We start from the raw sequence: 14,915 nt of genomic DNA on the forward strand, positions 1-14,915 counted from the left end.
GTTATGATTGGTGGGCTCAGGGCTTTAAGTGGGAGGAAAAAACTGGGGGGTCTCTCAAAGGGGCATGGCCAGTGTAATTAGGGGTGTGGCTTTAAAACACTTAGGATAAAAATCTGTGTTTAGCATAGTGTGCCGCCCCACTTGTATTTTGTCGTTTCTGTCATTGCATCCAGTTATGTGATACAAGTAACATCATACCTACAAGTCAGGACTATTGGCCTTGTCAATGGTTATTAGTTGCATAGGATAAATAAGCTGCAACCATGGCTTGTTACATATAATATTGAAAAAGCTTCCAATTAAAGCCCTGACCCTACCACAATGTTGCTGCTCTTGCGTTACGGAAAGAGAAGGGAAATCCAGAGAGAAAAAGACTCTTTAAAGGATTTCCCTTTCCCCGTAACTCTCACCTGGCATGACATCATGCCGTAACCTCCACTAGTGAGAAGTGAGCAGTCTGAGCACACGCACATCGATGTGCCTGCTGTCTCGAAACAGGGCTCTAGCGGGTTGTTTTACATCCTGGCACTTTTTTCCGGACTGCAGTGACAGCAAACTGCTGTCACTGCAGTCCGGAAAAAAAACGGACCGCTTGTGCCAGGGCTCAAAACAGAGCCCGATAGAGACCCGTTTCGAGGCCCCCTTAAAACAACTGCCGGTGCTCAGACCCCTTGAGACCCGGCCCACTTAAAGCCCTGGGTGGGCTCACCACGCCCTTCAGTGCTCGAGCGGGCCTTCGGGCCCAGACCGCTCAGGCCCAGTGTGTCAGTCTCTCCAGTTTCCAGTCTTCAGGCGCTAGTCAGCTGCCCTGAATCTAGACGTGACTTCGGGCCACCAAAACAAGACCACCAAGTACAGTCACCGAGGCCCCAGTCTGGCTCGGAGTGTCCATAGCCTGATGCAGACACAGTGCGGGGGGGGGGGGGGTGGGGTCCGAGCTGCTAGTCGTCATCTTCGAGACAGTCCCCCCTCTTCTCACAGCATTAGCTCTCCGCTGTTTGTCATGCGGAGGTCCATCAGGGGAGAGCAGGAGGGCTGGAGCTTACCTGGAGCTCCACCTCCCAAGCTTGGCTGCCATGTTGCATAGGCCACAAGTCCCCGCTCCAGAAATGAACACACTTCTGCACCGCCCAGCACAGTGGAATAAAATACACATGATGAGGGTGCTCTAGGAGTCTCCTAGTCGTAGGATGCTGAAGGATTACTAGTGGGGGACTGGGAGCCGGTGGTTAAAATGTGTTGGTGGCCATCTTACCAGTCAAATGCAATCCTAACTATGAGCAGACCATGCTGAATTTTTTGACTCTTAATAGCTTTGTGATTTCTCTATAAAATCCCAGTTTCTGATTTTCATAGGATTACTTTGCCATTTTCCTTGTAGGTGACCCATTATGCTGTCAGAACTCTTCATGGGTCAGAATTGTTGCTAAGATTATGTCTAACTAGGGTTTTATGGTTTTGCATTTGTCTAATGCTTCTGCAATTTTGGTCATCATGGTTATTCATCCATTTCTTTTTCCATACTATCATTTTATTAGTCTGTAATAAAAACCAATTTTGCTCTCTTTTTGATCTAGAACTCAGCCCTTTATGCATCCAATATTATATTATGTTTACTCTGCTAAATTATAATTTCCTGATGTGGAGTGGAGTCTATAACTGCTTGATCAGTTGGTTTTTCAGTAGCAGATAAATATAGGTTACATTTTTGGGGCTATCAAATATTGGGGTTTGGGTGATTATTAGGGCTCGGCTCCCATACTAACAGTGTAGGTATGATAGAAGGACAGATATGGATGAGTGATTGTAGGTTTGTTTTTATTGAGAGAGAGAGGGGTTTTCAGTCTAATCTGGCACCACATGTGTTATCCAAAAGAGGCAACCCATATAGCCAGTGGTGCATTGTGAGGAGATAGCCTTATCAATGGCGTGAAATTGAAATGGAATTCAAATGGCCCTACATGAAGAGTTTGTCCCAGATTAATTCTGTAGAATTTCTCCTCCACCTGCCTCCTCCCGCTTTGCCACTTCTTTTTTACATTCTCCAGTGGGAGTGCCTCCTCCCCAATGCATCAACATTTGGCCACCTCATACATAAGTCTGCCCCAGTGGCCCCTCCCCCCCCAGCGCGACCGGCCCAATCCAGCTCTCCTCCCCGCTCCCGCCTCCCAGCTGTCCAGCCTTCCCCGACCCCTACTTAATGGCGGCCACTGCGCGGCCACGCAGCGGGCGCAGGCTGCGAGCACGCCACTGGTGCACTGAAGGCGCGTCAAAGGCAAGCACGTCTGCGCCCGTCCGCGACCCGTCCGCGACCAGCACCAGGAACCCTGGACCTCCGGCCCGCCAACGCTACGACCCAGCAGCACTCCACGCACTCCACCCAGGCTGCAACAACAACTGCAAGCTAGCATAACCCACCAGCGAGTCTACCGACAGCCCTCCCTCACAAGACCTCTGCGACAAACTCAGCACCTTTTTCCACCACAAAATCAAGAGCATCTACGACAACTTCGACGAAGACAACCAACACACTGAACCCTCACCAACCACCCCAGACACCCGGAAACCAGCGATTGATGACTGGACAGCCCTCACCACCGAAGACACACTGAAGACAATGAAGTCAATCCACTCAGGGGCCCCCACGGACCCCTGCCCCCACCACATCTTCAACAGAGCCGCCGACACCATTGCACCCATGCTCCGCCACACCATCAACCGCTCCCTGGCGACCGCCTCGTTCCCCGACGACTGGAAACACGCTGAGGTCAACCCCCTCCTAAAGAAACCCTCAGCGGACCCCACCGACCTCAAAAACTACAGACCCATCTCCCTGCTCCCTTTCCCAGCAAAAGTCATCGAGAAAGCCATCAACAGCCAACTCACCACATTCATTGAAGAACACAACATCCTCGACTACTCCCAATCCGGCTTCAGAAAAAACCACAGTACGGAAACCGCCCTCCTCGCCGCAACAGACGACATCCGCACCCTACTGGATAAAGGAGAAACAGTAGCCCTCATCCTCCTAGACCTATCAGCGGCGTTCGACACAGTCTCCCACCGCACCCTAATACGCAGACTCTATGACGCAGGAATCCAGGACAAGGCCCTCGACTGGATCTGCTCCTTCCTCTGCGGCAGGACGCAATGGGTCAGACTCCCCCTTTCCTCTCAGACCCCACACCTACCACCTGCGGAGTCCCCCAGGGCTCCTCCCTCAGCCCGACGCTCTTTAACGTCTACATGGCTCCACTTGCCCCCATCGTCAGAACCTACGGACTCAACATCGTGTCACACGCAGACGACACCCAGCTCATCCTCTCCCTATCCAACGAGCCCAACACCGCCAGACGCAACTTTCGAGAAGGCATGGAAGCCGTCGCCAAATGGATGAAAAACAGCTGCCTACAACTAAACACCAACAAAACAGAAGTACTCATCATGGGCCCAAACCCCGACGCCTGGAGCGACACCTGGTGGCCCACCGCCCTCGGAAACCCGCCAACCCCCACAGACCACGCACGCAACCTGGGAATCATCCTGGACTCCGAGCTCAAAATGGCCTACCAGATTAACTCTGTCTCATCTTACTGCTTCCACAACCTCCGCCTCCTTAGTAAGACCTTCAAATGGATCCCCCTCGAACACCGAAAAACAGTCACTCACGCCCTGGTCACCAGCAGACTCGACTACGGCAAAGCACTCTACGCCGGAATAAACAAAAACCTAATCCGCAAGCTACAGAACATCCAGAACGCCGCCGCAAGACTGGTCCTCAACCTGCCAAAACACTGCCACATCTCCCAGCACCTGCGCTCACTCCACTGGCTCCCCGTCGAGGCGAGAATCATCTTTAGGATGCTCACCCACGCACACAAGGCCCTCCACGGCACTGGACCAGCATACCTGAACAGCCGGCTCAAATTCCACGCACCCCAAAGGACCCTACGATCTGCCCAGCTCTCCTACGCCGTGATCCCCCACACCAGAAAGACCGGATTTTTTTTTTTGCAGAGTTTTATATAGCGCGAACTAGACCCGAACCGAATCAGGTATCAGAGCGCTTTACATAGCACCAGTTACGTTACATGAGGACACACTTTCATTTTAGGCACGGGGAGATTAAGTGATCTGCGAAGATGCTTGAGGTACATCTGAACAAGCACCTCGCGGCCTTTGTGGAAGGCTCGGGCTGCTTGGACTCCTCCCAGCATGGATTTAGGAGGGGACATAGTACCGAGTCGGCCCTCACCATCGTGCTTGACAACATCCGCACGACAGTGGATGGGGGCCAGACCACCCTCCTGGTCTTGTTGGATCTAACTGCGGCCTTCGATACCCTCTCCCCCTCAGTACTTACATCTCGTCTGAGGGATGTGGGGGTGAGGGGCGCAGCTCTAGATCTACTGACCTCTTTCCTTGCTGGGAGGGAACAAAGAGTCAAATTGGGTGAGTTTCTATCTCCATCCCGATCCGTGCTATGTGGGGTCCCTCAAGGGTCGGCTCTTAGTCCGACCCTATTTAACATCTACGTGACCCCACTGGCCAGACTAATAAGAACTTTCGGGATGGAGGTAGTCTCTTATGCCGATGACACCCAAATACTCGTCTCTCTTTCCCATTCAGATGTGCAGACCGCCTCCAAGTTTAGATCTTGTATGGAGGCGGTTGGTCACTGGATGATTCAGAACTCTCTTAAATTGAATGGGGAGAAGACTGAGGTGATGGTGTTTGGAGGGAACGAAAACATCTGGTCAGCCAGCTGGTGGCCTGACTCGCTTGGAGTGTGCCCTTCCCCCACAACATCTGCTAAAAATCTTGGGGTGATGATAGATCCTGCCCTGGATATGGGCAGACAGGTGAGTAGAACCATTTCCACCTGTTGGGGCTTAATCCATACCCTGCGAAGGATCAGGAAATACCTTTTGTTACAGTCCAGAAAACAAATAGCTGTTGCACTCATTGGCTCACGCCTAGACTACTGTAATGCGCTGTATGCGGGGCTAAACAGGAGCCTCCTGCAGCGCTTACAGGTGGTTCAGAATGCCACAGCCAGATTCGTTCTGGATGTTCCCAGACGCAGCTCGGCCACGTTGGCCAGGAAAACATTGCACTGGCTTCCGGTAGAATGCCGAGTACGGTTCAAAGTCCTATGCATGACATACAGAGCCATCACAAAAAACAGTGACTCGGGAGTGGGCTCCATCATCTCCCACTATACTCCTGGAAGGAACCTGCGTTCCTCCGGGAAACTGCTTTTGTCTGCTCCTCGCATACGAAGAGCCAAATGGGGTGGTAGGGCCTTTTCCACTCTAGCTCCTAAGTGGTGGAATGATCTCCCTCTGGATCTTAGGTCCCTGCCATCGCTACAGACATTCCGTAGTGCCCTTAAAACTCGCCTCTTTTTGCAAGCCTATGTGTAAGGATGAATTGTTCAACTTTCTGATTTTATTGTTAGGCGCCTTGATACCTGCGGGTTATTGTTCTACGCATTATAAATTTTTATCAATCAATCAATTTGCCCAGAATCACAGGAGGTTTTTGGCGTCTTTTCCGAGACTCAAACCCAGATCCCCAGGTCTGAGGTCGAGCGCCTTAGCGGTTAGGCCAACCCCTCTCCCCTAGATCGGGAGGCCGCTCCTTCTCCTTCCTCGCGGCCAAAGCATGGAACGCCCTCGCGCTCCACCTCAGACAGACAACATCGCTCCCCATCTTCGCAAGAAACCTCAAAACCTGGTTCTTCGACAGACCCCCTCCTTGATGGAATGGAAGCTGCACCCCCCCTCCCCCCCACCCCTAGCGCCTTGAGACCCTTCCGGGTGAATAGTCGCGCTTTAACAAACTCTTGATTGATTGATTGATTGATTGATTCTGTGTCCCACAGAATGTAAATGAGGGCAGCCAAGGTTGTTTGAAGTGTTTTACCGCAAATGTAAAGGCAAGGTCTCTCGTATCATCAGAGAGGCTTGTCTTAGTCTTCACAATTGGGGTCTGCATAATTGCAGAAGAATATGATGGCTGCCCGATCTGAAATACGATGTGAAAAAAAAAAGCTGAGTCTATGGTGTGGAGACTTGTTGCAAGCGAATGTGTGTCAGCTGTGTGTGATTTGTTTCAGGTGTATGTAAATCTCCTATTCACTTTTATGTGGGGGTCTCCCTTCCTCATGCGGTGGGCTCTGGCCCAGTTGTGGAAGTCTATGCCCCAGTTGTGGGGGTTTTCACCAAGTATACAGAACATAAATCACAGTTGTAAAAGTGGTCATAAATTATGTCTCTAGGAATCCACTTCTTCAACTGGTAAGTATACACTTAGGAGTAAATTTACACATGAAAATGGTGGATATTTTATTTATGCGTTTTTATATAGCGCAGACTTTACCCGAAGGCGTCAGAGCGATAATAGGAACAGAAAAATTACAAATGAACAAATTACTAAAGCAGACGATAAGTTACATGAAGTGACAATTTTCAGCAAACAATACATGAGGTAGCAAACAGTGCAATACGAAAGAGTGACAAGTGTGCAGGTTACAAGAGAAAACAAAGTACATTTAGAGGTAAATCTTCCACCTGGAAGATAGTGAAAGCACCTTCAATGTATAAGAGTATATTTATACATGGGTAAATCTACAAGTGTAATTTTAGCTTTGCGAATAGGGCTCTGTGTTTTTTATATACTATTTAAAAGCTAGTGTGTATTGACAGCATTGTAACTGGTGCCCAAGGAAAGAAAACAGGTTTATTCAAAAATGTTCCAGGCAAAGCTAAACGGAATCCATGAAATAAGACGACGCGACCTGCTGAACACGAAACCCTAAGCGCTTATTTGCTTCTTATCACTGTCACAATGTGCACCTTGAAAGTACTTTAACAAGTTGTTATCCTCCACTGTCATTAGCCGGGCCAGTTCCAATACACCAGCTGGTTGGTCCAGCTTATTACTGAATTACAAAAATGTGTTTCCGTGATGCTCATTAAAGACAGTCCTTGTTTATTAGAAAGAAAAGTGGCATTACATTCTGTATTTTTGCTATTTTTTTATTTAATTTTATTATACGAAATTGGTATTTCAAATAAAAAAAAAATCTATTGCCATCTTTCTGTGCGATAGACATAGTTTTAAGATCACTATTTGTATACATGCTTGTTATGTGTTTCAAAGTTTAGCTAATTTCAAGAGCTGCTTTAAAAACTAAAAGCAGTGCGTGGTCTGGTGGAGCAGCCACGCCCATACAAAATTAAAAAGGCACTTTGGCCCATCAAAGCAGAAGGCAAGCCTTTCTGTCCCCGTCTTTGCTTAGTACCAAGAACCCTGGTCCTGCACCCTCCCACTACTACCATGCTGTGACCCTTTACGCCCTCAAACCCGGCCACTGCTATCTCACTGCATCACATGAGACCAAGGGAGCATTCTTCTGGGCTCTTTGCAAGTTTTCATGCTCTTGCCCACACCACTCACGGCACCAAAAGCACCCAATACACCACTCTCTCACACTCACACAGTTCTGTAACCACCCACCAACTATTCACTCAACACTTGCATGCAAGCTCCTCAACACCGGATGTATGACATTACAATGCATACTTTTACAACGCATACCTTTACAACGCATTTTTTACAACGCAACATCCATTACAACGTATTCCATTACAACGCATGCCATTACAACGAATTTTTTAAAACTACCTTTACAACGCATTCCATTACAACGCATACTACCTTTACAATGCATACCATTACAACGCATACCATGACATTGCATGTACGGTAAGTATTGGATAGTGTAGGGGTAAAAATTACTATTCGAACTCCAGTGGGGTGCAACAGTAGGGTGAGTGTTGAATAGTGTAGGGGTAAAAATTACTATTCTAACTCCAGGGGGTGCAACAGTAGGGTAAGTGTTGGATAGTGTAAGGGTACTATGCATTGTGATGGTATGCGTTGTAATGGTATGCATTGTAATGACTGCGTTGTAATGACATGCGTTGTAGTGTCATGCGTTGTAATGGTTGCGTTGTAATGGCATGTGATGTAATGGATATTGCATTGTAAAAGTTTTGTTGTAATGGTAGTGCGTTGTAAAAGTTGCGTTGCAAAGGTTGTTTCCCTGAGCACCCGCTCACTCGCCAAACATGCCCCAGAGGTTTTGGACCTGCTGCACGGCAGTGCACCTGACCTGCTTTTCTGACCAAAACCTGGCTGTACCAAGTATCGGCACCTAACATCTCATCAGCCGCAAGAATGTCAGGCAAGACAGACTTCACAAGCCCGGAGGTCGGAATCACCATTGTCTAAAAAAAAAACCTCAGCTGCTCACATGCATGGACATGTCACACTTCAGCATTGAAAACCTGTCTTTCAAGCTCCACATCACAGTCAACTTTACCCTAAGCAGCACTCTCATCTACAGACCACCAGGACCGCTCACCAACTTTATCAACACCATTACGTACTTTGTCGCACCACTCACCCTTGATGCTAGCAATTACATCTTACTAAGAGACTTGAACATCCACCTGGAAGACCACACTGACTCCAATGCAAAAGCACCGATTGAAGACCTTGGAAGCTGAGCCTCACCCATGAGTAAAGGGACCTACCTACATTGCAGAACAGCTCTTGGACCCTAAGTTTACCAACTACAGCAACATCCGAGTCAATGAGCCCGCTCCAGTCCTCTGGACAGACCACAACCATGTCAAGTTCAGTATCCCTGTACCGGTCCAATGCAAACGCACTACCTCCAGTCCATCCCACCAAAACTGGAACAGCATTATTGACAAGGACTGGAACACCGCTGTCAACACCCAATGACCGGAGCACAGCAACAGCCACCCGAAAGCCATCAAGAATTTCAATAATTAGATCACCTCCTGTGCCGACTCCCTGACCCCCTCAAACATATGAATCCAACAAGTTACAGACCCTGGGCCTGTGGTAAATGGAGGAAATCAGACTGATGAAACAAGACTGCAAACAACTGGAGCACACATGGGGAATGAGCCACGATAAAGCAGACAGAAGCATGTTCAGATCTGCCCTAACACCCGACCCTGAGATGACCCAAAACACCGAACGCACTGCCCTGGTGGACCACATTGATGCCAGCACCAACATAAGCAAAGAAATATTTACCATTGTGAAGAATTATACCTCACAATGGGCAGCCTCCAACTCGATTACTCCCTCGACAGACCTCTGCAACAATCTCTCTCAATTCTTCAGCAAACAAAATCATCACCATTTACAGCAACTTTAGCCCACAACTGAACTCAATAAAACTTGCAAAACACCTCATGATCGTATCTAAAGTATCAATGCTAACCAATTCCCCATTATCACGCCGGAAGAAATGGGTGGCACCATGAAGTCCAACCACTAAGTTGCCCCATCGGACCTCTAACCTACTATGCCTACTCTAGAGGCCTGCATCCTATAAGCATCATGATCACACCCATTCTGCATGCCCCACCTCTTTGGCAACCTTCCTGATGCATAAATACACAGAAATGACCTCTCATTGCTGAAGAAACCTTCTGTAGACCCTTCAGTGCCCACCAACTACAGTCCGATCCCCCTTCGACCATTTGTGATCATGGTCTTAGAGAAAAACATAATCAGACACCTTATTGAATACCTCAACCACCTTCAACTACTTGATACCACTCAATCTGGTTTCAGACCCAAGAACAGCATGGAAACTTCCTTCATTTCTGCCATGGATGACATCCACATGACTCTAGATATAGGAGACACAGCGGTCCTCATCCTCCGCAGTATTTGACAGAACCTCCCACTCTATCTGTATCCAACGGCTAAACAATATCGGAATACGTCCTTCCAATATCAAAATCCAAGGACAAGCACTCCAATGGATCTACTACTTCCTGACCCAGGAAGGGTCTAGTCAGTCAGCTTGGCACCATATACCTCAGAGGTCTATGATTTTATCTGCGGAGTCCCGCAAGGATCCTCCCTATGCCTGACCATCTTCAATGCATAAATGATCCCTTTAGCTAGCATCATCTGGATATTAATCAGGATATTAATGTCTTTTTTTATGCCAATGACATGTAACTCAGGAAGACTTTCAAATGGCTCCCAATTAGCAAGTAGAAAGCCATCTTGCAAGCCCTGGGCACAAGCAAGCTGCACTATGGGAACACTCCCTATGCCAGGATCAACAAAAAACTAACTAGAAGGCTGCAGACCATTTAGAACTCAGCAGCCAGAAACGCTGTCAACCTCCCATGCCACATTTACATAACACCACACATGAAGGAGCTCCATTGGCTCCCCATTCACAAATGAGCACATTTCAAATTTTCACTCATACGTTCAAGGCACTACATAACACTGACCCAGCATTCCTCAATAATCTGTTCTTCTTTCACAAACCTTCCAGACACCTCCACTCATCTGGATTTCTACTTGCATAAACCCCACACATACGGAAAACCAGATCTGGTGGTTGGGCCTTCTCCTCCATCACTCCTAAAGCATGAAACAACCTGGCTTGAGAGATAAGAGCCTCCTCCTCACTTTTTGAATTGTACAAGAAACTGAAAATATGGCTTTTTGAGTAGTCTTACTCGGACCAAAGTGTGCTGAGACTCACACCTGCTCAGCGCCAGGATACCCTCACGGGTGACAGTGCACTCTACAAATCTGTATACCAGAACATAACCCAGGCACTGAAGGGGACTACTTGTAGAAAATATTTACACATTGTGTACAAACAGAATGATGTCAGTCAGAGTCAGAGAAGTAAATGGCTAAAGTGGGCTGACCCACTGCCCCATACTGTAAGCTGTAGGGGTTAGGAGAAAAGAGTGATAGCAATTGAACAGACCAATGGATGACTGCAGCTGACAAAAACCTCTATATCGATGTATAACAGTATAACATAATATTTTATTTTTGGTTAGACAGCTGTCTCGAAGGCCAGACCTAAAATTGCCCATGATCAGTCTGTGTAAACCGAACAGCCACATGCAGGGAGAGGTACACAAGGAAGGTGCCCCTTTTGGATGCCCTCCATGTGGATCCAATGTACAATGCAAGGGTGGCAATTTACCTAACAATCACTTTATTTTGTAATGTAGCTGGACACTTATGTGAGCGAAACATTGTTCAACAAGAAATGATTGGAATTTTGAAAATGGATGAGCACTGATGAGTTCCAGATAGCGTGAAACATATTAGTGATTGTTGAAAATATTTGGAGATGTCTATAAATTACTGATTAAGGGCCTGATTGAGATAGCGGCAGACAGATTAATCCATCACAGCGGTGACGGATAGCCTGGCCGCCTATATATAAATCCCATTATATCTTATGGCCTTTATATTTCAGTGGACGGGACATTTCTCACTGTTGTGACGAAGAAACCATCCACCAAGATCTAAATCAGGCCCTAACGGTTTTATCTAGAGTTTAGTGGATAGGATACTCCGTCATAAACGTAATGGGTCTCCCGTCCACCGTATTACAAGTGCAATAGGATGTAAGGCACTTGTATTATGGCAGACGGGATATCCGTCAAGTTTGTAATGGAGTATCCCGGTCCGCCATAATCTAAATCAGGCCCTTAGTCAGGTTTAAGGAATTGCTTTATTTAGATGATGTATCCTGTTATATTATTTCATGGGGTTTTAATGAGGCTTCACACATCATTCATGTGGCAACATCCATGCGTGTGGGCCAATCACCTATGAGCAGCTTCAAAAAACTAATATCAAGATAAGTTCAGACTATTTTACCAGTGCTTGCTGCCACAGTTCCATCTATGACTGGTTTGTAGATATGAATAATGTGTACACTATCTCAACATTTAGCTATTGTTCTCATCTTGAAGCACAATGAGAAGTTCATTTCAGGATTTGTCCTCTGCACCTAAGAGACCTTATTTTAAGAGATCCAATAGTTTTGGAAGTACAGAGCATCTTTCCCTAAATTGTTGTGTGTGTTGAGGTCAGCACTGGGATGTGGGTTGAGGCCAATATTGGTGAGCCATAGTCTAATGCTCACCAATATTGAGGTGAGGAGAATTAAGATAGCTGACCGCCTTCTGCTGTAGCCCATATTACATGTTCTGTTATGTCCAGTAGTGCTGATTTGGTTACATGTTCAGAGCAAATGCTAAACTGCTTGTAGTCCACGAGTCTTTGTTGTTCCAACTGGTCCTACAACTGCCCACACTCTATGGTTTGCATCACTTGACAATAAACGGAAGGTACAGGTGAGCATTTTCCAGTAGCGGGCTTATGGCCCGCATTCAGAGATCTGGCATGACTTGTCTCATCTCATATGAGCCGTTGATGATTGAAATAAATGCTTTCATCCATGAAAATGTGTATTCTGAATGTTTGCGCTTCTGCTTTTTTTGATAGGGAAATGCCTCAATGAACAACTATGTAATTTTGTGTGGTGTGTGGTTAACTTAGGATATTTATTATTATCTATGAAACACTACAGTGCATATTTTCTTTGTTTGTACTCCACATGCATTTGAATTATAATCCTTTAAAAGACATCAGGCTATAATTGCTGACAGCCCCATCCAAAATTGTCACACCCTCAGAGAAAAGTGCTTTGGGGTCAACAATCTCTTGAATGCTCCTTTCACCTCGTTGTTCCTTAGGCAGTAGATTACAGGGTTAAGAAGAGGAGTCATGATGCTGTAGAGCATGTTGGAGAGACGCACAATGTCAAAGGAGTCACCGGGGCCTGGCCCAATGTAATTGAAGTTTGCGGTTGTGTAGAACACACTCACAACTATGAGGTGGGCAGAGCAGGTCGAGAAAGCCTTACGTCTACCTCGAGCTGAGCTGATTTTTAGAATAGAGGAAATGATGTGGACATAGGACACTAACACAAAGAGAAAAGGGCTCATCCCTAGAAAGACGCTCACAATGTAGAGTAGGTTTTGACTGGTGCGGCTTTTGGAGCAGGAAAGATGTATGAGTGGCGGTACATCGCAGAAGAAGTGATTTATGCCAGTGGCATTGCAAAATGGCAGCTGTGATGTCATTGCTGTGTGCAAGATGGAGTTCAGAAAGCCACCCAGCCAGGAGGCAGCCGTCAGTTCCACACAGAGTCGCTGACTTATGATGCTGGCATACCGCAGTGGATTACAAATGGCCACGTAGCGGTCATATGCCATTGCTGCCAGCAGCAGGCACTTAGCTCCTCCGAGTGACACAAAGAAGTAGAGCTGGGCCATACATCCTTCAAAGGAGATCCTTCTGTTTCCAGCCATGGCGTTTCCCAGCATTGAAGGTAGTGTAACGGAAGAGTAGCAGATATCCAACTGGGACAAATGGCTCAGGAAGAAATACATTGGCATATGCAGGTGAGAATCTATCTGTATGATCGTAAATATTGCCAGATTTCCCATCAGAATCATTAGGTAAAGAAGTAGGAGGAAGATAGACAGGAAATGCCCTCCTTCTGGAAATCCCAGTAAAACAAACTCTTGTGTAACTGTTAAGTTCCTAGCATCCATTTAGAAACTACCTACACAAAAAAACATAAGCAGAATAAAATTATGGGTAAGTGAGAGATGCAGAGTGAAGCAATTCATGTCTTCTTTTCACCCAGACATTCTGCACAGTCATGACTTCCTGTTCATTCATTGGTTATTCATTTGTATTTTTATGTGCTTGAAACATTTAATACATAATACACCATGACAATATATTGAAAACAAATCAGTTTATTTTGCTTCAACATGTGGCCACAACAAAAATATAGGCAAATATATTTTCCACTGTTTCTAAAAGATCTAGATTTCAAGGCTTGGTAGATTGTAGGTGGAAAAATGATTGCCATTTCTATTAAAAATGTTGAGCTTTGGTAAGTGAATTTAGGAAGTGTGTGCCAGGAGGAGTAGAAAGACATTTACCAAGGTCAATAATTGTTGCCTTTCTACAGACCTTTGGTGTGGGCTGAACGTCTAGCGGTCATTGCACCCGACAGACGCTGACGTGGAGACACGCGTAGCGGCTGCACGCGTTGATTTCCGACTAATTCAGCAGAAATCCATTGATGGGACATGTCCTGTTCCTACCCATGATCCACTGGAGGACGAACTCGGATAATTCTCCCTAAGAAGCTCTGTTACTTAGGCATTGGCATCCACCATGCCTCATCTCGTACTGCTAGCCACTCCCCCTCCCTCACTTTGAGCACTCGGCTGGGTCCAGTGTGAGTACCCTCTCATTATTTCACTTGACCGGTGTTCTTCACTAAATGCACATGGCTGCGCATAACCAATGATATTCTTTCAGATGTCCCTATACTATTAGGTGCTAAAGAGACCCCATACTCCACAAAGGGTCAAAATGGCATCGACATTAATGAGAAACGAATAATTGCAGCAGCACTGTTCACTGCTAACAGTGTTTTGTAACAAATTGTTATAGTCAGAAATGGTAGTTTTTTGTTCAATGGAAACCAAGTTATAAATGTCACAAATGTCACTAGTCTGTTTTTTCATTTGGTTCCAAAACCCACTGAGGACACTAAGCACTTTCTGCTGTATATACTTGCAATTTTGTTGAAAGAATTGATAAAAAGTGTAAATATTCAATCATACTGTATTCAGCCTCCTCTTTGTCTGATATCCATATGACCCAACATTTTTAGCCATTGCGCATTACTATTACCATTATATTCCATTATCTTTGCCACAAGAACCGTTGTTTCTTGATACACAACAAAAATGTAGGCATATATATTTTTCCGCTGTTTCTAAAAGATCTAGATTTCAAGGCTTGGTAGATTGTAGGTGGAAAAATGATTGCCATTTCTATTAAAAATGTTGAGCTTTGGTAAGTGAATTTAGGAAGTGTGTGCCAGGCGGAGTAGAAAGTCGTTTACCAAGTTCAATAATTGTTGCCTTTCT

At 46.2% G+C, this 14,915-nt stretch overlaps 1 protein-coding gene across 1 annotated transcript; it reads right to left on the minus strand.

Moving 5' to 3' along the window:
• Positions 1-12,578: 12,578 nt before the first annotated feature.
• Positions 12,579-13,514, minus strand: LOC144769524 (olfactory receptor 5V1-like). Its single transcript, XM_078653666.1, has one exon. The coding sequence runs from the start codon at positions 13,512-13,514 to the stop codon at positions 12,579-12,581; it is 936 nt and encodes a 311-aa protein (XP_078509792.1).
• Positions 13,515-14,915: the final 1,401 nt, after the last annotated feature.

This window comes from Lissotriton helveticus, chromosome 7 (assembly GCF_964261635.1).
Source record: "Lissotriton helveticus chromosome 7, aLisHel1.1, whole genome shotgun sequence".
Lineage (NCBI taxonomy): Eukaryota > Metazoa > Chordata > Amphibia > Caudata > Salamandridae > Lissotriton > Lissotriton helveticus.